The sequence below is a fragment of the Arctopsyche grandis genome, chromosome 3 (genome assembly GCF_051622035.1).
Source record: "Arctopsyche grandis isolate Sample6627 chromosome 3, ASM5162203v2, whole genome shotgun sequence".
NCBI lineage: Eukaryota > Metazoa > Arthropoda > Insecta > Trichoptera > Hydropsychidae > Arctopsyche > Arctopsyche grandis.
This window is the reverse complement of record NC_135357.1, coordinates 32325676-32350947: the sequence shown is the minus strand read 5'-3', so window position 1 is coordinate 32350947 and position 25272 is coordinate 32325676. Positions and strand designations below refer to the sequence as shown.

Sequence of the window (25272 nt, the reverse complement as noted above, 5' to 3'; positions counted from 1 at the left end):
GAACATGCATAATAAATGTATTGCAAATTCGTAGACCGAAAACAATGACCTTTGTCTCTGCACTAAGAAAGGTCACCCCCCACACGCCAATTGCCATTACAGAATGGAAAGTCTAACACATAGTTTGACATATCTTTTGCCTATAATTGGTTGCGACACCAATTATAATACATGCATACATCGTGGTAATTGAGTACTCGTGGATAATTGCACGCTCATGATTCAGCGTCATCATCAGCGATTGTAATGCGGGATTTTCACTCGTACAAGAGTCCCAACGCTGTTGGGTATTCTTCTATTTGACTTTAATCAGTTTCCGTTCGTAGATGGAGTATAGGGAAGTAGCAAAGCGTGCCAAGAGCGCGGAACATACCCTAATTATGATATTATGTACCCATCCGATGATTGGCCTCGGGCTGCGACGATTACCGTGTTTGCTCGTAATCGTTGTCGTTGTGGCAATTTTGGATCGTTAACTTTCTCACTTTTCGTATTTCCAAGTGACAAGTTCAATTGAAACGTGTGTCAAATAGTGACGACTACTCTTTCAAATGGTCGACAATATGTTACAATATGTACTTCAATTGGCGATGATACATATTAGTGCTATGAATTAGTTGACCTGGTGACACAATTAGTCCGCTGTATTGTGTCAAACATATTTGTGAAATTTTACCTGTTAATTACCGTAATAAATGTTAGTATTGCCAATTATAATAATTTTCAGGAAGCAAACGTACAAGACGATGAATTTGAATTTAAATGAACCTTTGCCCAAACAGCAACTTTGGTATTTTCATATTCAACTTATAATTCTTATCTCGAATCCCGGAGAAAATATTTCAATTCATACGTTCTTTAAATGGTTTAATAAAGGTGAATTTATATCCTTCGATGAAACTATTACGAAGTGAGTGTATCCTTTTTGTATTGACGATTCCACGATGGAAGAAACTCTTTTAGATTCTGATGAAGGTGAGACAATTGTGTGTTAACTCCTTATTTATGTAATTCTTCATTCATCGTCAAAGACAAGCTACAAATAACGTAAATAAAAATAGTATTGACTTTAAAAAATAAATGAAAATATACACGATGACAAGATAAAAAAAAAGAAAGAAGAGGCTTGTAAAAACAGATGAACAAAACTGAAAGAGTTTTTTCCATTGCTGGAAAGATATGTGCTTAAATCTATAAAGTCTAGAAATAGGCTTTCGTATTCGTAATTTTTTTTGATATTCATTATTAAGAAGCTATTTCAAAATAAATATTTTTATATTAACATTTTTTCCAGTTAAACGATTATATTGTTAAAATTTTATATTAATAAAAAAAAATGAAATCATATTTATCATACATATGTACATGGAAATGTATGTCCTGGGATCCCGAGAAATCCGGGAATGATCACCAGCTCTGTCCCGTGTCCCAGGAATTGAAGAAGTCCGGAAAACCAGAAACTTTAGTTCAAACACATTTGTCGAATCTGATATTTTTTGTACGGATTTTGACGGATGTGCCGTATTATATTTATGTATCTGTCAAAATCCATATGTATCAATTGAAGAAATAATACGGCAGGAAGTGGAGAGAAATCACCGGAAAAAGAGTCACATTTATATGTGCAAAAAATTCATTCATCAGTGGAAATATATAAAAAAAAATGAATGACTCGAAAGATGATAAGATGATGATTAGTCCAATAATTTTGTACAAAAACCTATTAGATAATAAAACAGATTTGAATATATTCAATGAAAAGGGAAGTAGGTACTCGAAAGCTTTTGAAAGTGGAAAAAAATCTTTTATATTTTTAAAAAGTATTTTTGGTATTTCAATCGCTCAAAAACTACTTGTACTACTTATTTAATCAGTGTTGCCATATACATATATTGGTGAAAAAAAAATCTTTTATCATTTTTAATATATACTATTACTAACAACATCGGTGAAAGTAAATGAGTTTCTCTAGGAGCAATTCCGACTTCAGAGAGGCGTACGACAAAGTAACATTTTGTCTACTGATCTTTTTGACACATGCCAATAATACATAATGAAGGAAGTACTGAACGACATAGCAGTGGCTTGCAGAAGAATCTCTAACTTGAGGTTTCCGTATGATACTACGCTGATAGCCAGAATAAAAATGAAATGGCCATGCTCCTGTGTAAGAGTAGAAGTGAAGAACAGGCATTTATACCTCGAAACATACAAAAATAAGACAAAGCTTATTTTCGTGGACTGATTCGGAACTCTGACAAGAACGAGGTCCTCCTTAAGGTCAACGAATTAGTTTAGAGATCCAAAGCAGAATTGGAATGATTAATCTGTCGAAGATATGGAAGAGCAGGTCTATAATGAATAGAACGATAATCTCAATTACACTGTATAGACTCTGCGTTGAAGGGAAGGAGATAAACACCCTGTATGCATTTGAAATGTGGTGCTGATCGTCTCCATCCTTCAGGAGCTCGAAAAGTGTACCGAAGAAGAATTCTTTCATATTTCAGACATCTTCATAACCAGCAGCATAGATCAATGGTTAGCATGTGATGCTTTCAATTGTATTGGTCACGGGTTCTATCCCTGATGTGTGCTGATGACGAGATTTTGTATATGTGACTCCAAGATCGATCATTTCTTATCAGAGTTTGCCAATTTATCTGATTTCATTGAAATAGTTCCAACAAATTGGCCAAACTTTCGCGAAAATTCGAGTCATCCAGCATCTCGATTTGCGCCGATTAGAAAATGCTGCATAAATATATCCATACATGTCTCTGTGGCTATTAATCGTTTGGCCATACATAGATGCCGTCTTTAATAAATGGATGTATACCTGTTTTAATAAATAATTCTTAATCTGTATAGCACACTCATCCCGTTTGAATAATCTGTTAGATGAGTGTGCATAATTGATTTAATAAATATAATAATGTTGTTAGGAGTAGCTATGAAATTCTAGGAAAGCTGATAGCAACTGAATCAGGGGAGAGGACACTAGAAAGAGGAAGATCCCTCACTCAATGGACGAATCAGTTCAGAGGATCATCTGGATTCACTATGCTATGCGCTATCATCATCTTGGTCCAGGACCAGGAGGAATAGATAAAGTCCTTCAGGTTCCATTAGACCACAATGATCAGTATTGAACGATCGAGAAGAGAGAGATTATTCAAAAAAACTATAGTACATATATGTATTTCAAAGGAACCCAACTATGAAAATGTACAAAATTGTTAACCAGACTTTAAAATAACGTATCTAATATATAATTCGGAAAGAGACTTTGTATATATGTATGTATGTAGCATTCTTGCGTAGAAATCCGTGACGTCATCGAAAAAATAATTCGCTTTTTTCCGATTCAAAGGATTCGAAGTTCCCGGGGGCGTAGGCACCGATGGCGGAGCCCTAGGGGGCGCAGACGCTGGGGGCGTACATATAATTTTTTATAAGAGACTTACTATATATGTTTGTTTGTTCGTGACAGTCAATTTAATAAAAAAAAAAATGAGTATTCAAATAAATTTATATAAAATAAAACTATTGAAATAAATTTAATAAAATTTTTTACTATTAGATAAGTTATGTTTGAACGGATTATATTACAAGTACCGAGCGAAGCTGGGTAATACAGCTAGTGTATAATATTTAAATAAATTCAATCGTAATATTTCATCAAAGTAATAAAAAACAACAAACGCTGATTATTGTCCAATGATAATATTATAATACAACGTCCATTACTTCTCATTAAAAAGATCGACATCGAAGCGATCAACAAAGTAACGGTCAACACAATAAACAAAACGGTTAACATATTATTAATAAAAAAAAATATTTTAATGGTTAGTATAATAAAAGAAACGATGAGAATAGCAACCGAAAAGGTCACCACAATAAAATAAACACACGTATGAAAACAATTTTAAAATAATTGAATACTTACAACGAGCAGTCCAGCTTTTGGATCTCTTCGTATGACCAAAGCAGCTTGGGTCTCTTCATCTTGATACGTTTCACCGATATGTTCGGCCTCATCTCCCACCTGAGAGAAAAATACACATGTTAAAAAAAATCGAAAATAAAAATTAGGTCCAGTTCACCTATCGACCTCGTCCAGTGAACATGAAAGGGTAATAAGACGTTGGGAAAGATTTGACATTAAGTTGAAACACGGCGATGATGTCTTAACACACACACGATACCAAACCGGTCTTACGTTAGAACACGATAATATATGTATGATGTGAAAAAAAATCTTTTTTTTTCCAAATAATACTAATACAGCATGTCTCTCTCCCGTGTTAAAGCGTCGGAAAGTTTCCCGGGCTAGAATTTTCCTCGTCGAAATGTCACGAGAAAAACCCCTCGAACTCATCTCTCGCGTATATCCAATCGATTTGGGAAAATCCGCATGATGTTGCGTAACGATTACAATAATTCGGACTTTTCTATTGATTCGACCGCACAAGGTTAAAATGCGTTGACCTTTTGCCGTCGATTTTTGACACACAAAATAATTCCATGCATATTATTATACACATGTGGGTATATTAATCGAGCGATCTATCGACTGGGGATTTTCACTGATTTAATCAATTTTTTTTTTTTGGCAAATGGAAATGTTGAACCGTTAACCCTTCATACTCGTGCGAGTATTTCATGGTCACACTATGTATGTAACCTTGAAGTGTGCAATCGACACAAAATGCACTTCTAAATTCATAAAGTGATTCATTTCATTGCATAAAAAGTAGTTTCGAGTACTGCAACGCCTTTCGTTTGAAGTTGAGTTTATAAAATAGAGGTATATAGTTTGCCTAATCGACCTAACCCTACAAGTCAATTTTTGACGAATCTTTTTTCTTCAATTTAATAACAAACGATGCATATTTAAACATACGTAACAATTTTGGTATATTGTTACTTTTCTGAGGCATTTAAAGAGGAAAAAGCCTCACGAAAATGTAGTCTGAATATGAGAGACTCAGAAGACTGAATCACAAGCTTAGGGGACGGAGTGTTGATTGATGTACATGACTTAAAGAACAGGGATATCATCGGTGATGATTTATCGGATGGCAGCAGAGAAGAGAAGAAAAAAAATTAAATTGGTTGTTTATGTACATTGTATACAAAAATGATGAAAAACAACTACTCGTGCGGATTGGTTCCATTAAGTAAAACTAATTATCGGATTAATAGGATTTTGCTTGAATATTCAATGTATTAAAATACGTTTTAATATGCAAGCAAGATCGTACATTATATTTATTGCACTAATATGCAATTTTTACATTCAATGCATTTCAATGATATTTTACTGTAAATTTGCATATTTTCCGAACAAATTCTACACTCAAACTTACAAAACAAATATCAACAATTATTATTAAATAATATTAGGTAAAATTTGCCGATTTTCAACAGTTCTGATCCATCATCTACATATGCTGCTTCATTCTTCTACGTATACATATGTATATGTAAACTACATTTTACATCCACATATTTTGGGTTGTTGATATTTTCTTTAGGGGTTTCTTTGATTTGTATTTTTGTTTTTTTATTTGATTTTTGAATTTCTGTAGTACAATTTGTATTACTAAACCCTTTGCCACGTTTCCCAAGTATTCTTAAATAAATAAAATGAAGTTTAATTTAAAAGAAGCTAACTTTCTACAATTCTGATCTATCAACTATCAGCAAATTCATGCTTACAAAATATTCGAACCACATGTGAATGCAAATCTGCACATTTACCGATCAAACTGCACACACAAAGACACAAAGAACATTCCAATGAACCGTCAAGTATATAATAAATATAACAATACAAATAAAAACGTATCCATTTTCGGCAATTCTGACCCATATAATAAATCGTAGCTTTCTTACTTACATACAATACACAGACAAAAACCATATAAACGTTCACTTCTATAAATATATACACCGAATCAAAAATGATTGTTCTACTAATCAATAATAGCAAACATGCAAAAAAAAATACTATAAAAATGACCTTGAACGATACATTTTTGACCTTTCCAATGCGCTTTTAGGCACATTTATTACCTAATTCCATAACCACATATATGTATCTAACTATGTAATAACGCTTTCGATTTTATTATAGTGTTGCATATCAACATTTAGAACGCTCGACCTTAGCTTTTTTCGTTCGTTTTTGTTTTAATTGCAAACTAAACGTACCTACTAGTAAATAACACGGCAGGCCTTGAAGGCGAGTGGGCGACACGGTGTTTTTTTGAACCTTTCGCGTATTTTTTGCATGTGACATCTCTGGCGTTTCTCGTTGACGATCAGCTGACTGTCGGAGCCGGATCCGAGCGGTCCATTAAAAATCGCGTTTTATGCGGCCAACAAACAAACTCGTTTTATGGGTTTCGCGTCGGCTCGGTGACGCAATTGTCGAGCGCCCCTGACCGGGTCCGAAACGGACCGCGAGCGACAGGCAAAAGGTTAACGAGGGTCCTTTTCAGCGTTTCCTTGTGTGTGACTTTCGAGATTTCGCATTATCGGACGGTTCTTTGAACTCGCGTACGCGTATGTGTAACAGCGCGGCGAAGATGTGGGCTGTAATACTATACCCATAAAAATGATAAAATAATCATTTGAGAAACATTAAATAAACTCAAATCAATAATTTGATACGTTTTATGTACATTTTAAACACTAAAACTTTAAAAGGAACCGATAAAAATACATTTGATTGCATTTTCGTGCAAGAGTATGATTTCGCACACGTACAGCTGTAGTGTAATTTACTAGACCGAGTGCGGCAAAGAAACGGGCCATTTTACTATCTTGATATTATTTAAAACGACTATATAATATACTAGTCTATCTTCTATCGTTTGTGTGTGTGTCTCGAATAGGCTCCTAAAACCATTGAACCGATTACGATGGAAATTTTAGGATTTGTTGTATGCATGTCCGGGAAGATTACTGTGAAAAAAAACGGGAAAAACCTCTTAATAATAATATACGTAATTACGATTTTACTGGCGCGAAAGTAAAGCTATGCCACCTTCAACGCATCACGCCATGAGTGTGACAATATTTGACGCCACGCCTACCTCGCAGTCGAATGTACTGACCATTCAGGGTTGTACCACAAACACACAGCGGATGAATCACGTAAACAAATACATCTATGTCTGTGGAACGGGAACGAGAACGGGAACGGGAATGGCACGCGTTATTGTGGCATTGCAACGCATGCCGGGTTCAGCTAGTGTATATATATGTATAAATGAATGTCTGTCTGTCCGTGTGTCTTGAATAGGCTCCTAAACCACTGAACCGATTACGATGGAACTTTTAGGATTTGTTGTATGCATGTTCGGGAAGATTACTGTGAAAAAAACGGAAACGGGAAGAACTGGAATGAGTGTCATTGAGAGTTCAGCTAGTGTTTTATAAAACCTACTAGTATTGAAAAATAATATTTATAAATTAAGATGCAATTTTTTCAAGCAATATGATAATATGTATGTACGTTGATAAAGCTTTATCAACGATTCACAGCCACTGCGTAGTACTGTTAGAGCTATTGCATACCAGTAAAAGAAGTCGTGCGTTCAAGTCCCGACCAGATACGCCACTGGCGAGATCTTGTGGTTATTTAAATACAGATTAGCCGTCTCCTGTTTAATTGTTATGATGGATCCAATAAATCGTTATCCTCCCGCTCAGTTTATCGCAAGTTCGAACTGTTAGCATCTCGAATTTGTTGAATCATATAATATGCTACCTACATAATGCATTTCTCGCAAGTTTTCTGTGTATCAAAATGTTCTTGATTGTCCATAGATGTTTCTATTGTAATCGATGTACTGTTATGTTTAAAAATTGTTATTACTTATGTTCAAAACTAGTCTAATCATATTTGTCGCGTCGATGTAATTCCTATCATAGCATATATGTATGTGTGTGTATGTAATAAAATAAAATGAAATTTGATATATCCTTCATTTTATGTACGACAAACATTTTCAGTAAAAATTAATATTGCGGCAAAGAAACGGTAAATTTAAGTATGCGTTAAATTTATTCCTTATAAATATTTGAGAAATTTTAAAACCCACTAATTTCAAATATGATAGTTACCATTTTATTTTTAGAACTCGAAAGCGATTCAGCTACTGTCAAAAGAGATTGATTTCAACACTGTCTAAAATGTCACGGTTGAAGAGCAACTGTCAATGTATGAATATTGAACGAGCAGTGCGGCAGAAAAACGGGTGAATTCAAAATAAACTTTCAATACACTTTCAATGTACTATAAAATCATTGATTTAATGTCAATGTCTCGTGCGTATTGCATATAACATGTTATTGAATAACAAAATAGAACGTTTCGAAAGCTTACATAAACCCGAGCATTCGATCGATTGACCTTTCTCAATTTTTAGATCGAATTGTCTAATCTGTATCGCGGTTTTGACTTCAGCAACGCGGTCGGTGAAAGCGAAAGCGTTGCGAGATCACATTTCTCTCAGTCTCTCTCCTTGTGCACCGAGTCCGTTGCTCAATACCATGATATCGAAGCACTTTAATCTACGGCCACTATTGGGAAATGCACGAAAAAGCGTGATCGTGGTCGACGCCTGTTTTACAACATGCACAATGTCGCAGGAAAATTTGCTCAAATTGAAGAAAAACGACCGATAGTTGACTTTCGATCGAACGGCGAGGGAAAAAATAGGTGGCTTTCTAAAGTAGGTACTTAAACAGGCCAATTAAAATGTTTATATATGGTTGACAAATTTTGTAACGTAACTGGCGGAAAATTTTAGCTCCGTGTTAATATACAGTGAAGAGATCTGAGGTGCAATTATATTATAATAATTTTTATACATAACTAAATTATTTTTAATTAAATTAATTCTATCAATTGAAGAAGCATGAAGCATGTAAATAATCATTTCCGGTGTTATGTAATGCTTTAAATGAATCAGATACAATCTTAAGCAAATTAACTACAGTCGACTGTTCAAACAAAGATTTTTATAATCATTTCGAAATGCTACGACTTCAACTAAATGCATGAAATATCAAACAATCATTAACAAACTACTTATTAGGTAGTTTTTGAATACTAAATTTAAATAATAATTTTAAAATATAAAAATTTCAATTAAGCAATACGAATATTTAAAGAATTTTTCTTGTGTATAAACATTGATAAATATCATCAAATTTTTTTCATACTTATTACATATGAATTCCTCATTTGATAAACAACGTCGAATTGTTCCACACGGTGAGAATAATAATATAATTCTTCCGATCGTATCTTTTGTATGAAACACAAATCACAGAATGCTTATATAAAATACACAAAAAATGGCACATCCAGAATAAATACAATTTCGACACGCAATAAACAACAATTCAATCAATCACAAGAAAATCGTCAGTAAAATTTTCATCACAAAATGAACGCACTAAAGAAACATCGACGCGCGGATAAGCGCGAAACCCACCGACCATTCCAAACCCAATCATTCGAATCAAACACGCATCGACGCCAAACGACAACCGTAATTACCACCATTCCTACGACAAATTTGAAGACATTGATCTTGGCATGACCGTGAATGACGGCATGACGGCCGGATCTTCGACCAAACGCGCGTTACTCGCATACAAATGAGACGACCTAATGAAAACACACATATAATACACCACGGGAACTAAGCACCTCCGACGGATAACGATAACACTGAATACCGTTCGTTGTGCAGAATCAAATACACCGGAAATCACCGGTAATGCTTTCCCCGAAGGAAGTACCCACTAATACAACATTCACTTTCGATGGAAACCTTTATTGTGCGCCGCAATCACCTTCCTACTTCCTACTCACTCGACTGTTCGTTCTAAAAACATACTAAGATTTTAGCGTACTCGGTACGTAGCAGACCGTGCCATACGATTTTGTAACCGATTTAAGTTCGTCGAATCAAATTTGGACCTCCTACTTCTCAGAGCAATTAAAATCGAGGGAAATGAAGCCGTTGCGTGACGCTTCATACTCGCCTCTATGCCTACACGATTTGATGATTTCGTTTGACGTAACTTTTACGATACGCATCCGAAATGCTATGCGTAGGTCGGTACGATGCAGCACGTTTTTGCATGCATTGATATAATAATATACCTAGATATATAAGTACGTATTATATGTTGAGCATCGTGTTACATGAACCACTGATTTGTTTAAAAATTGGGTTCGTATGCTTTTCTAATAAAAATACAGTCTTAGTAAAAAGTATTTAAATATATATTATAAACAAAAAAAAAACATTTATTGTATAAATTTATATATGCATGAATAGTTTATGTAGTTATTTACATCTCTAAAAAAAATACTTGAACTAATTGCAATATTAAAAATCCTTTGATCAAAGAAAGAAACTTATTTATTCAATAGAACTTATGGATTCGTCGCAAAGGATGGATACATCGAAGATTACAAATTAGACCAAATAAAGCAGCTTCACTAATCATATTAAGATTCAACCGGAGTACTTCACGGTGAATCACAACATATAGTGTCAAGATAACTTCCAAAAAACACAGCAAATGCTTGCCTATCGACGAAAATCTTCATAAAAGTTTTCTATAAACAGATCTTTGAATAATATGTGCATATCGATATCTTGGTGCACAGATATTGTATGTCCATTTTTTAATTTTATCGAATTTTAAGTTTGTATCGAATTATAAGTTTGTAGATGCTGTAATAATTCAGGTTTTTTCTCTCAAGATAATTTATATGGTATACATAAATTACCTTGAAAGGAAAGACAAGAAATAAATAGTAATATTGGACCAAATATACATCTAAAAAAATATCATGCCAACATAACTTCAAATACAGATAATGTTTAAGAAGAAAATTTCACGGAAAACTTGTGATTTTCCGAATAAAAAAGCTTTCAATAATATATTACACATATTCGAGAAGAGAGTATTGTGAAAAACTTTAAATTTTCCATACAAAAGTTAGCCTAAATACATGTCCAAATTCGTATGAATTCAAACTACCCATACAACCATCAATCTTAAACGTCAATTCAATCCAAATTATACAAAAGTACAAATACAACAATACATACTCATCACAATATAACATAAACACACATAAGTATATTATAAAACGAGGAAGAACCGTTAACAATAGTCGAAACATAATAATTCATCAAACACTTTCTTTATCGTTCATACTTAAATATACACCCAAGACACCGACGATTATGGCGTATATTTTATGGCATTACCATAACAGTATGTATGCATATGTATGTATATGTATACCAAACTATGTAGCTGTGGGCTTTAAACTGGTACCTAGCGAGAGTGTTACGGTAGTGGTCTCTCGGTTATTTCATCGGTTGGGTTTCGTTTCCTGACCTAGTCTCGTGCAAACGTGGTCACGACCCGGTCACGCCGGTTGCCCACACGTCCAAACACACCGTGGCCAAAAAAAATGGAAAAGAATAACAATATGTATGCCTACTTATGCCAAAAGTCTCGTCCCAGTGTCGCTGCATCTGCGTCGTCGTCGCCAATGTCAATTTGCGACACTCGAGACGAACGAAACGATTTGATAGGCGTTGAGCAATTAACCCGTCTGAGGTAATAATTGAATTTCACAGATGCTCGTGAAACGTCCATATCGACACTTTGATTATATAATGTTGGTAAGAACGAGTATGCATTATGTGCATAATAAAAGTGACAAAAAAAAAAAACACAGAATAATTTCGAGACGTTTCCCAAGTGATTTCAGTCATAGTATAGACAGTCGGTGTGAACTAAAGATTTGCAATTCGTTTCGATTCATAATTCCATATTTCTTCACAGTGATCGTTATGTTGAGGAAAATTTATGATTCATACATACATGTATATTTCGTTTAAGCTTTTAAATTTTAATATAATTGATATTCCTTTTTTATTAAGTAAGAAGTATTCCAATGTCCAATCAGATCCCCGTAATTCTTCATTATTTCACATTAATCCCTATTCTATCAACTATTCCTCTAATTCCTTTTTATAAAGATATTGTTCTACTTTTAACAACAGTTCCTTTTCTTGCTAGTTTGATCATTTTTCTTAGTAATACACATATTCCAATCTGCTTTAGGTCATCGACTTTAGAGAGTCTTTAATTAATATTATGTATTAGATGTATTATGAGAATTATAAATAGGTTTTTGAGCTCTTTTTCCTATTATGCTGTACATTAACATTAGAATAATGTAATACTATGATTACTAACCAAATTAAATTAAATTGTAAAATAGGAAATGATCAGTATATCAGTAGCTATTAAAATAGATATAAGATGTATTGTGAACATAATTTCGTAATAATAAAAAGCATTTAAAAATCAAAATATCTACCATTGTTCAATGCTTTTCTTCTTTGTTTTCATTTTATTTTTTCATTGTTGTTATCAACCTTTAGAAACTTTTTTGCTATATATTTTAATGCAGTTTGTTTCTGTTTTTTAAAATAAATAATCTAATTTCATTATTGAAAGGTTGATTGCTCGAAAGTAGACATTTATAAAGTGTGTCAACCATTTCATTTTTCATTTCAAACATGCGGTTCTATCCCACTTAAAAATCAAATAAAAACTTCATGAGTGTCCTTTTATAGACACCTATAATATTATTTGTGAGAAAAAGTGTAAGAAATTTAATAAGCTACAACTCCAATTGATTTGTCTCATATATTATACATACATATGTAAGTATGGAGAAGAATTTTCTTATTACTTTTTTATAAAGAAAGTAGAATTATTTATACTATTCGTACATTTGTATCTTAGTATTATTTAAACATAGAGATTGAAATGGCAATGGGGTGGGCCACGTGGCTAGAAGCATGGACGAAAGGTGGACCAAATAAGTGCTATAATGGTACCAGAGAGAGTGCAAAAGGGTAAAAGGAAGACCGCAGGGAAGATGGGTAGACGAAATCAGGAAAATGTGTGGGGTGAGATGGACGAGAGGCCGTAGATGATGATGATTATTTAAGTACAAAATTTTATACCATTTAATTTCAGTCATACTATAATACACTTTCATATTGAACAATAATAATAATAAATGCGAATTTTATTTTATCCATGCAAATACAGTTCCAGTCTTTGGATTAGGATTTGATAAAAAATTAAGCCTTTACCCATAACAAAGCTCATTATTTTTTTATATATTTCAACCCCTTAGCATATTTTTGATTCATTTTATAAAAGAAAACCCTTAAAATCACGAACTTTAATTTTATTAGATCGTCGCGAATATTCGTATTAAACTACCAAACATTTGTCGAATATGAATCTATCTTTTTGTATAATATCTATAATATAAAAATCAACTAATATATTCAATGACAGTAAACAACATTATATATGTACTGCTTTTCTTACGATTAGTAAAATTTATAAGGTTTTATATTACAAAAATAATCATAATGAAATTGCGTATGTCAAAAATTACTTATCATGGATCTATCGAATATTACTAAATCCCAAACCAAATTAAAATTACAGTACTAACTCATTAGACTAGCCTGTGTAGTTTTCATAGCAAATGCGATTTTGTCTATTTTTATAAATATTCGTAATTTCCTACTTAAAGACTAAGCCTGACTAAAGACATACATAGATCAAAAGTAACATAAAATTTTCAACGGATCATAACGCAAAGTTCAAACCAAAGTGACTAATACCAATTGTAAAACCAACGCTTATTATCATATAATACAATAAAAAAATATATAAAGGATCGTCACTAATTTTAAAACACCATTAAACGATTACATAAAAAGAAAACAACAAAAGACTTACCCAACTGTCAAAACTAAACATTTTTAATTGCGCTTAAAGCATCAACGTATGAAATCGATTATCCCACATTAAAACCCAACACAATTTAACCACAACTAATAGACACTTTAATTTCGTATACGAATCCAATTAAGCATCAAAAACGCCAAACAGCCTGAAGCGGCTCACCTAGACACTTCAAACACTACCGTAACATTAAATAATAAAAAAAACGACTAGAGATAAACGACAATATTATAAAACAATCAATTAGCGAAGAGCTGACACGTGTCCGAAACACCCTGTAGCATTTGTCTGCGTGTCGATCCCGATAGTGAAAGTCAGCGCACGTCTCACACAAGTATCAATGACTTATAATGATCGTAGGTTTATACGTGTACATTAATTATTATTATCAATATATACATACACACCGCAAGTATACGCATACATTTTTACGTAATATTCCGCTAATGCGTAATATATAATATATATTATAATTCGAACACGCGTTATACAAAGTTGCGCAATCAGTTGCACGAGCGAACTGTGAAATATCTCGTATAAGATCATTGCTTCTATCGAACCGGAAAGGGTTCGGTTCACTATTATCATTCGACCTTGATCACTCGTACCAAAAAAAATATATATATATATATATATATATATATATATATATATATATATATATATATATATATATATATATATATATATATATATATATATATATATATATATATATATATATATTATTTTTCTTCGTGGTGGGTCCCCGTCAATGTGCGACGCGTTGAATATTCATCGACAGATCAATTAAACGTCGATGATTCCGAGTGTAAACAGTAATATAAATATGTATGCAGTATTAAAAGTAAAATTAAATTATTTTCGATAGTGTTTATCTGTCGCTTTGATTATACAGGAAAAATATAATATCATGATATCGAACGTGTAATATATCTATATAATAAATTAAAAAATTTCGACGCTGCTTTCGGGAGATGATAATATTAAATAGCTATAAAAATACAGTGTGACCTATAAGCGGTCAAAGAGCACCGGCAATAAAACGGCAATATAAAGTTTAAACAAATAAATAAAACGCCTTTGATGATATTTTGAATAAATAATTGATTTTGATCGCTTTTACGACTGCTGGTCGATTAGACAAAAAATAAATAAAATGACAAAAAAAAAAGGCAGACGCGTTGAAAACGTCTGATTTATTCGCATAATTACGAATATTTGGAATGTTTGCACGGCGGAGATGCAAAATCGGATGCATTTTAAAATTTCAATAGATACACACGTTTTTGGTATGGATTCGTCTTAAATGTAATATAAATATGTTGATAATACTGTAGCATATGCTAAAAGGAGTCGCCGTTATAATTGGTTTTCGAGGATTTAGATAATGGACTTAGTGGTTGGTAACGGCATTCGGTCGCTTCCCGCTCAGAACTGACAGTGCGAGACCGTGGGACTGCATATCTGGTACGTGACCTATAACAATAGGTAAACAAACGCGTCGAGGAAGATGCAGTGAGCGACCTGCCGTTTACAAGCAGGTACTTAGGCCATATGAAGGCATTCTGCACGGAGCACTGGCAGTGCGTGGATCTTCTTAATCACCCAATAAATGCTGTGAAGCGACTTTGACCGTTTATTTGGATCCTCCACCCATCCCTACGCAACAATACTATTGGCACGCAAGGGCAATAAAATGGCACGCAAGAGCAATAAAATGGCACGCAAGAGCAGTTTCATTTCATTGATTATCTCATATCTTGATTTTAGTAAACTAGAAATATAAACTAAATAAAAATACCATTATCATAGTAGTTTTGGGTATCCCGTTATTTAGGGCGAAAACACACTAAGTGGTATGGGACGTCACGTCCTTGGCTTGTAAACAGTAGATATTCCATGACCGTAAACAGTGGGTATTCTCCAAACTGAATTCAAGTGTAGTTCAAACTGAATTAATGCACGTGTTTAATGCATTACAATGCATATACATACATACATATCCACCAAATTTCTCCTACATTTCTTCAAATAAGAAATTGCTAGAAAAACACTTGTTCAAATGTCACATATTGCTTGATATACGAACCCGTTGAATAACATTCGAGCAATTCGTTTTCGTACATCGCGTGTCCAATTAAATAGCACGCAAGATCAGTTTAATTTAATTGATCAGCTTTTTTTATATATCGGTTTTAATGAACTATAAATACTTAGAAACTAAATAAAAATACCGTCATCAAAACCATTTTGGGTGTCCATAAATTGTTCTAAATAAATTTCTAGAAGAATAATTGCTCAATTGTCACATTACTCAAAATACGAGTAATACATTTTCTCTCAATCAATTTCCAGCAGTATAGCTCGGTGGTTGCGTTCATGTAAACCACCGAGAGGTTCCCTAATTTGAGCCCTAGGTTGACCTCGATTGAAAAGTGTATTTCTGCAATACTGCTGGTCTTCACTATACACACAGTACAGCATGCAGAATTTTAGCCAGCAGGATGACTCGGTAGTTGCGTTGATACTAAGCACCGAGAGGTCACCGGGCGCGATCCCGTGAGCTGACCGCGATTGAAAAGAATTTATTCTGAGTATAGTCTTTAATGCTGCTGGTCACACTTGGATAATTGTGTCTTCAAGTCACTCTTATCCTATCAGAGTTTGCTAATTTATCAGAGTGTGCTGGTCAAACTTGGATAATTGTGTCTTCAAGTCACTCTTATCCTATCAGAGTTTGCTAATTTATCTGATTGCATTGTTGAAATTGGAAAAAACCATCCTACCTACTATTTGAATATGATTGCACATTTATAATCTATAAATTTATATATATATATACAAGCTTTATACCATAGGTGTCGCTCATGAGCAACCCTTAATAGCATCATGAAAAAATATTTAAAAAAAATTGCTTGAAAAACATTTGCTCGGAATATGAACTCATCGAATAACATTCGGCAACACCTTCAGCTTTTTTTTATTAATTAAGAATTTTGACTTTTGTATGTTTTTCAATACAAAACCAAATTACAGTTATATTGTATATAAAGTATTATAAAACTAACTGTTATTATAATCAATAATGCTATAATAAAAATACAACCAATACACTCTCACATCACGCCAAAATTTTTATGATTGACATTTTCTACATCCTCAAATTTATTGCTCAAACTTTATGCCGCCTCTCCTATGGCCAATTGATCAATTATATTGAAATATAATATAAATTTTTTACGACTTCTAATCCTGTTATGAAACTGACCACAATACACCTACATAATAATAATAAAAAGCTTGTAAAAATTCAAACAATGATCTTCCACGACACGTCCAAACTATACATAATCATTGACATCAGCCCTAATTTAATATTGATAAAAAATACCCATACAAATACTTATTATTGATTTATATTACGAAACGTAAACATACGAACAATATTTTATTATATGTATATAAAAACTTTTACAATTGACTGTGCATATATTTTCAAATTAAATCTCAAATATTTCATATAATTTTCTCAACATTCAATCACGCGTATATTCAGCTACAAACTGATTTATCCCTTTTAACATTCTATAAGCACACTATAGTATATAAATTCAATACTCTTTTATGACATGTTAATAATAATTTTACCATTGAGCTACACTTTCAAATCCATATCTTGAATCTTATTCATCGCTCTCACATAAAAATATGCTAATTAATATGTTAAAAGTATAATCAATCTACTAAAACCTTTACAATTGACGGTAGCCGTTCTTCCAAAGCGGGCATTTTCCTTATATTCATTCAGTCCATTGCACAGGAATATAATAACTTTATTTACCACCGATATTCAATTATGAAACCGACCATAATACACCACAAACAATAAAAACGCAAACAATTCTCTCACACAGCATGCCAAAACCTTTACGATTGACGACCGCTTTATCGACTAATCGAACAATCGAATCTTAAATGTGTTTTTTATACATTTTTTTTTCTCTCACACATTATACTCGCAACATTGCAACTTTTTTTTATAAATTTATTTTAACCCTCTCGAATTCGCTAATGAAACTTGATACCACAATAAACAAATAGCCGGCGAATTCGACATCAGGCATAAAATTTTATTTATATAATTTTTCAGAATTCCATAAAATCTTCCAATACCTTTGAGTCTAAAGATTCGATGACATTCACGTCTCTGGACATTTGTAAAACCGCTATAAAAGATGAATATCTCAACTTATTTTCTGATAATCTTTTGTCAAATAATGATTATTGGTATTAGCTGGGTTAGTTCTATGATATATTATATTAATATTACTCGGTTAGTTCTATGAAATTCCTGCCAGTCAAAAATTGATCTGATTTTGAACAACCGCTTCCACTCTTTAGATCGCTTTGATATTTTACCAACATATTTAGCTAACATTGAAGTAAGCTAATATATCCGACATTAAGCTGGAGGAATTTTTAATAATTGTCGAACTCATTAAAAATTATACCAAAATCCTAAGTCAGATCAATGCTATGATTGCCAGCTATCCAAACGCGGCTTTCTACCGCCCCGTCACAACACACAGGTTAAGTCAGATGTAACGGTTACTTTTTTCACTTCCATTTTTTAAAAGCTTTTTACTGTCTTCTCTTGTTTGTTAGATGGGATCCAACATTTTATGATTTGATTTTGAACCACTTCCACTCTTCCAATCGCTTTGATACTATACCCACATACGGGGCTTACTATCAATAAAATAAACAAATGTCTCTGACTTGACATTTGTCGTCAGAACGACTTATATGTATGTATGTATCTATCTATTGACCAGTTACATATATCAGGTACTTTTTTCACAATATCTCAAAGGTCGTTTCCTATCGACAAAAAAAATCTAAATTTCATTATTCCATATTATATACATATACATATGTATACATTACCTATGTACATACAAAAACTAAAAAAAAAAAGAAAAATTGGTGATTACTTTACAATAACGTATTTTGAGTCCTTAAAAATAAGTGAATTATATAACTGCGGTCACCCAACCGATTGCATTGTAAATATGTATATAATATATAATTTCGAAAGAGACTTCGTATGTATGTATGTGTATATTCATATATGTAACATTGGTTGGGAACTCATAAACAACACATTCGATTTATTTATTTTTTCGATTTATAGGCGCCGATTCGATTTTTTTTCGATTCAAAGGATTTGAAAGACCCGGGGGCGAAGTCCCGAGGAGCGCCGGGGGGGCCGCCGGATTCTGGTATACATATAATTTCGAAAGATACTTAGTATATATGTTTGTTTGTTCGTGACAGTCAATTTAATAAAAAAAAAACAAACGAATATTCAAATAAATTTATATGAAATAAAACTAATAAATTTAATAAAATGATTACTATTAGATTAGTTATGTTTAAGCGGTTTATATTACAAATACCGAGGGATGCCAGGTAAAACCACTAGTTATAAATAATTATGAGACTCTATGACGAGCCCTAAGATAGTGGTCTCCGTGACGAGCCAGAATGTTAAATTACAGAAAACACAAATATCGGAAGGCAAAGATCGAAAATCGAAACATCTTAAGTCGAAAGATCAAAAAAAAGGGTGCATGGTAAACGGTACATACTCACTTAATTTGCGCGAGCAGGATACAACAGGAACAAGAGGAACAGGCTTTTCCTCTCGTATTAATGTGCGCGCGCAGAATACGGGGGGAAAAGCCTGTTCCTCTTGTTCCTGTTGTACCCTGCTCGCGCAAATTAAGTGAGTATGTACCGTTTACATACTCACGTACATACTCACTTAAAGATTGATAAATTTAATTTAAAAAAAAGTATTACACAATCCATTATTTGAAAGTCAGAGTATAATCGATCAAATTGTATTGAAACAAGCTTCAACTATTAGTAGACATGTCGCTGTTCTATCAGAAACTACTACAACAGACAAATCGCTAGAAACACGTATGCCGATTTAACTCCAGACAAATCTCTCCGTCAGTATTCTACTCTAAACTTATTAGAATATACTCTTAACTTATTATATCTAGGTCGATCGTTTCTTATCAGAATTTGCCAATTTTTCTGATTTTCATTGAAACGATTCTTGTAAAATTGGCGTTTCCTTCCCAATTTTCTGTTGCGAACCATTAGTTATTGTTATATCTTAGGTTTCGCCATATTGCTCACCATAGATGTCTCTGTGGTTGTTTATGGAATATAAAAATTCGTATTGTTACATGAAAGTTATTTATCGTCATTTATCGTATTAATACGATGTTTGTAATATAATAATACTGACCATAGATGTCAGATATTTAGATTTACATGTATCTATGTAATAATTATGTGGACCAGGAAGGTGCATTTGGGGTTTACCTGTTAAGCCTTCCTGGTATATTTGTATATATGTATGTGAAAATATGTATGTAATAAATAAAAAAAAAAAAAAATAATAATGATTATACTCTTTGATTATGCACTGTTTAATAATATTTTGATAGAACACAACAAAGACCACCAAACAACATTATCCAACGGCAGGCAAAGTGTTTGCCTTTGAAAAACCACCACACAGGCAAATTACCAAAGACTCATCTGCGGACAAATCTCTACACGAATGCACATACGATTATGTGCATATGTGGGCGTATTACGAATGCAACTTTTGCACAATTCGCAGACATTTTCCAGTCAAATCATTATTACACGACACATTTGAGATAATAACAGCCAAGCCGGAACGCTCGCAGAAGGCATAAATAATACAACAATCAAGTAGTAAGTAGCACAATACCCACTCGAATATACATACATACATACATACATTGTTCCATGGGCTTTTAAAACCAATCATTTTTACTCCATCTACCGTTTATAAGTGACGGCGTTAGTTTCGTCACACTTTTATCCATCGATTCGTACTCGAACTCGAAAAATCTCGACTTAAAATGTTAACGGGTCATCATCATCATCATCATCCATCGGCAACATGTGAGATTGTGACACACCGAGAGGAGTGTGCACCTCTTCGTGGGTCGTGTGAATTCGAAAGTGCGATATCGATGATGAAACACGCCGAGACTGGTCTTCGGACCGATGATCCAGAGACCCTAAAAATGGCGAAGACGAACCCACAATGGCAAAATCCGACAGATTTGGCAACTTCATGATATATTAAATGCGAGATGTATTCCAGGTCCAAAGGCGGATGACCCGAGATGTACATACGTGATACGTACGTACGAAATTTCATCATCGGTCATTGCGATGATGAAACTGTAGTTGTTAACGGTCGATTATCATCATTGATGTTATTGTGTTGTATAGTATAATAGTAGGCGTGTTTTTTTTTTAATGATTTATGCCTCGTATAGGAAGTGAACGTTTTTAATATTACATAATATGTATATTATTATGAATGTAGGGTGCATATGAAAAATGAAAATTTTAAGCAACGGTGTTTAGTGTGCCTATAAATAATATAATCGGCTTAAACGGTGTGCGCAATATTGTACGTATAATCGGATCAAACGGGATTTATAACGACTTTCGATTTCGTTCGACGGAATCAACTGACCGTGAACGTTTGGCCGTTTGGTCAACTGTTGAAATTTGGTAAATCGCTTGATTACGATACTGTCGAGTGTATCTTAACTGAATAAACACGGTCATAAATTGATAGCTTTGGATTTGTCATGTGTTTGTAAGCATTGAAAATGGGTCACAACGCTTTCCGTACTGAGGTTATTTATTCTTCGTATCAAAATTTGTATGAAATGTTATGTAGTATTAAAATACTAAATAATATAAAAAAATACGATATTTAGTTCACATCAAAGGAATGGTATAAATTTTTATTCTTCCTATATTACATACATATTGAAGACAAATATAATAATTTATAATACACCCATATATACTAACTAGAAAAAACTGCATGCCATAAATTATATTCCGTTTCTTACAGACATTACTAACAAACTAATCAGTAGATTCTATGACAGAATCACTAATACTAACAAACTTGTGAAGAGTCCCGGTGATTACAACAAAATGTCTATACCCTTCAGGTATAAACACAGATTACCTAAACACAATCTGCTTTAGGTCATTGACTTTAGAGAGTCTTTAATTAATATTATGTATTAGATGTATTATGAGCATTTATAAGAATTGTAAAAAGGTTTTTGAGCTCTTTTTCCTATTACGCTGTACATTAACATTAAAATAATATAATACTATGATTACTAACAACATTAAATTAAAATTGTAAAATAGAAAATGATCAGTAGATCAGTAGCTATTAAAATATGTATAAGACGTATTGTGAATATAATTTAGTAATAATAAAAAGCATTTAAAAATCAAAATCAAAGACAAATATATTTGATTAATTTTGGATATTGAACGTTTGAACGAACAAAGATGTATGGAACGCTGTATGCTTGAAATAACGAGGAAATATGGGAGACGGAATACGTAACGGAGAAATATGTATGATAAGAGTAGTTGAGATAGTGGAAAGAGTGAAGAGATTGAAATGGTAGTGGGCGAATCACTTAGCTAGATGAATAGACGAAAGGTGGAAACAAGAAGTGCTGGAACGGTACCCGAGAGAAAGAAAGGAAGTGCTTGGATGAAATGATAAATATGTGTGGAGTGAGATATATGAGAGTTGCGCAAAACAGTGACGAATGACAGCGTGTTGGAGAGGATCATTTAGCTAGAAGAATGGACAAAGGGTGGAAAAAAGAAGTGCTGGAACGGTACCCGAGAGAAAGAAAGGAAGTGCTTGGATGAAATGATAAATATGTGTGGAGTGAGATATATGAGAGTTGCGCAAAACAGAGACGAATGACAGCGTGTTGGAGAAGATCATTTAGGTAGAAGAATGGACAAAAGGTGGAAAAAAGAAGTGCTGGAATGGTACCCGAGAGATAGAAAGGAAGATGCGTGGATGAAATGATAAATATGTGTGGAGTGAGATATATGAGAGTTGCGCAAAACAGAGACGAATGACAGCGTGTTGGAGAGGATCATTTAGGTAGAAGAATGGACAAAAGGTGGAAAAAAGAAGTGCTGGAATGGTACCCGAGAGATAGAAAGGAAGATGCGTGGATGAAATGATAAATATGTGTGGAGTGAGATATATGAGAGTTGCGCAAAACAGTGACGAATGACAGCGTGTTGGAGAGGATCATTTAGGTAGAAGAATGGACAAAAGAAGTGCTGGAATGGTACCCGAGAGAAATAAAATTATGTGGGTGGATGAAACTAGAAAAATGTGAACATTAGAATATTTCTAGTCATTCAATATTTCTTTAAAGGATATGATTAAATGGTAATATGTAAGCCCCAAGCTTTTATATTTGGACATATAAAGAAATATTAAGTGATTAGAAATACATATATGCTCGGAGATTATTTGTTGGAGGGAAAAAATATTGTCATAATATCTTAGCATACATATTGTGGATTGCCTGCTTTGAATGAATTTCTTAGACTGTTCTATAATACAACGTAATCATATCATATGTACAATCAATTCTTACTTTCATTTCAAGGTTTTACCTTCACATTTGACGACAACTAATCCCACCAACCACTGACCATAATCACCGATTACTTCATCGACATCTTTCTTACCTTCACACTTTCAAACGCTAATCGGATTCCACTAACACCCCACACAGCAGAAAGCAAACAAGCAAGCACCCGATGGATTATAAATTGCTCTGATTAAACTTGCACAAGAGTTTCTTCGCATCATTTCGCCACCGACAATCGTCATCATACCGAAACAACAAACACAAAAACTCACCATTTCAGTCTCGACGAACTCGACACCGTGAGGCTGGGTATCGTTTCCTACGACAGTCCACATCTTGAGACCGTCCTTCTTGAACAACCCCTCAGTCTTCCTCAGCTTGAGCTCCACGGGAGCCCCGAAAGCTTGGAACACGATCCTGTGCACTCCGTCTTCCAACTCCTCGTCCACGGTCAACGTGTCCTCCATCGCCCTACCGACACCACTCTCACTACCCATATCCGAATCGACACCACTAAATTCACTGAAATCTCTATCGTCGGTCCTATAGTTCAACTTCAGATGCAAATCTGAGAATTTATTGGCGTTTTTGAACACAGTCTCCTCCTTCGACAGCTTGTCGTGAGCAGACTTCTTCGAACCACCCGATACCGAATTGGTGCTTATGTGAGGGGCTAATATGTGCCTTTTGGATATGTGATGGTTCAGCTGGATCAGCTGGTACTCCGGAACCAAGCTGTGGTGTTCCACGTGAAAGACATTCCTCAGCTCGTCCGCTGACATGTGCTTGTGCATCTGAAAGTCAAAAAAAAAAAACAATGCGTTAGAGGTGTTGTTAAGTAGCACGATTGCCGAATTTGTACGAGTTTATTAACACAAATAGACATCATGACAAACAGGAAGCATTCCTTTGCTCAACCGGTTAAGTGTCCGATGGATTAATAATACCTCAAAATGGCAACAAGACTATATTAATCGTTGAGCAACCGTAAATAATATGTAACTATTTTGCAACAAAGCATACCCATTTGCCAAGTGCTGATTAACCAGTAAATCATAGATGATATCGAGATGCCACGCTTCAGTAAAATATATGTAGAATTACGGGTGATGACATACAGAAGGTAAAACGAGTGATGATATATGTACATACATACGTATGAAATTGGGTTTAAAAATGGGTACCATTTATCGGCCCAGAAAAATAGCCCTGTTTCCAGACAAATTAGGTATTTATCACGACATAATATACAAATGACCATATCTAAAACATTTCCCCCTGCAAATAAAAAGAGTGCCCGTCTCTAAAACAGCTCGCACGACCTATTTGACATTACATACATGTCGTTTTGACATGTCGTGTAATTTAAAAAATATTATCCCTTTACAAATCTTATATTTTTCGAGGTGTTCAATTTGTATGCAAAACTTAGAACAAAAAAATCAATTAATCAAAAATCTGCACTACATATGTACATATGTATGTAATTTCATATCACATAAATGTTCCAAAAATATACATTCCAAATAAGAACTTCCTATATACATGTTTAAATTTCGCTGCTACGAGCGTTCAAACATCAAATAACACGATACATTAGTGTGCGGTATAGAACGTGTCATTAAACGGAATTTCTAGACAAGTTTTTCTGCGAGAATAAGCCAGACTTGTCATTTGATTCAATGCGAAATGCAAATAAAGCATGTTTATTAAACGAAAAAAAAAACAAATTTACTTTTACGTGACCATCGAACCATGTCAATCACCCTTCATGGTCACATAGAGTGCC

General features: G+C 33.7%; 1 protein-coding gene across 2 annotated transcripts in view; it reads right to left on the bottom strand.

Annotated features, from left to right (window-relative positions):
- The window catches only part of sona (sol narae metalloprotease), a 92568-nt gene extending 68291 nt beyond the window's left edge, over positions 1–24277 (bottom strand). The window contains exons 1-2 of one of the 2 annotated variants that reach the window (XM_077426902.1): positions 23756–24277; positions 3953–4051 (exon numbers count right to left, since the gene is read on the bottom strand). In XM_077426902.1, coding sequence (XP_077283028.1) covers positions 3953–4051; positions 23756–24277 — 621 coding nt within the window. The remainder of the gene's footprint in view (positions 1–3952; positions 4052–23755) is intronic. The other variant, XM_077426903.1, reaches the window with a different exon arrangement.
- Between the last annotated feature and the right edge of the window lie 995 nt (positions 24278–25272).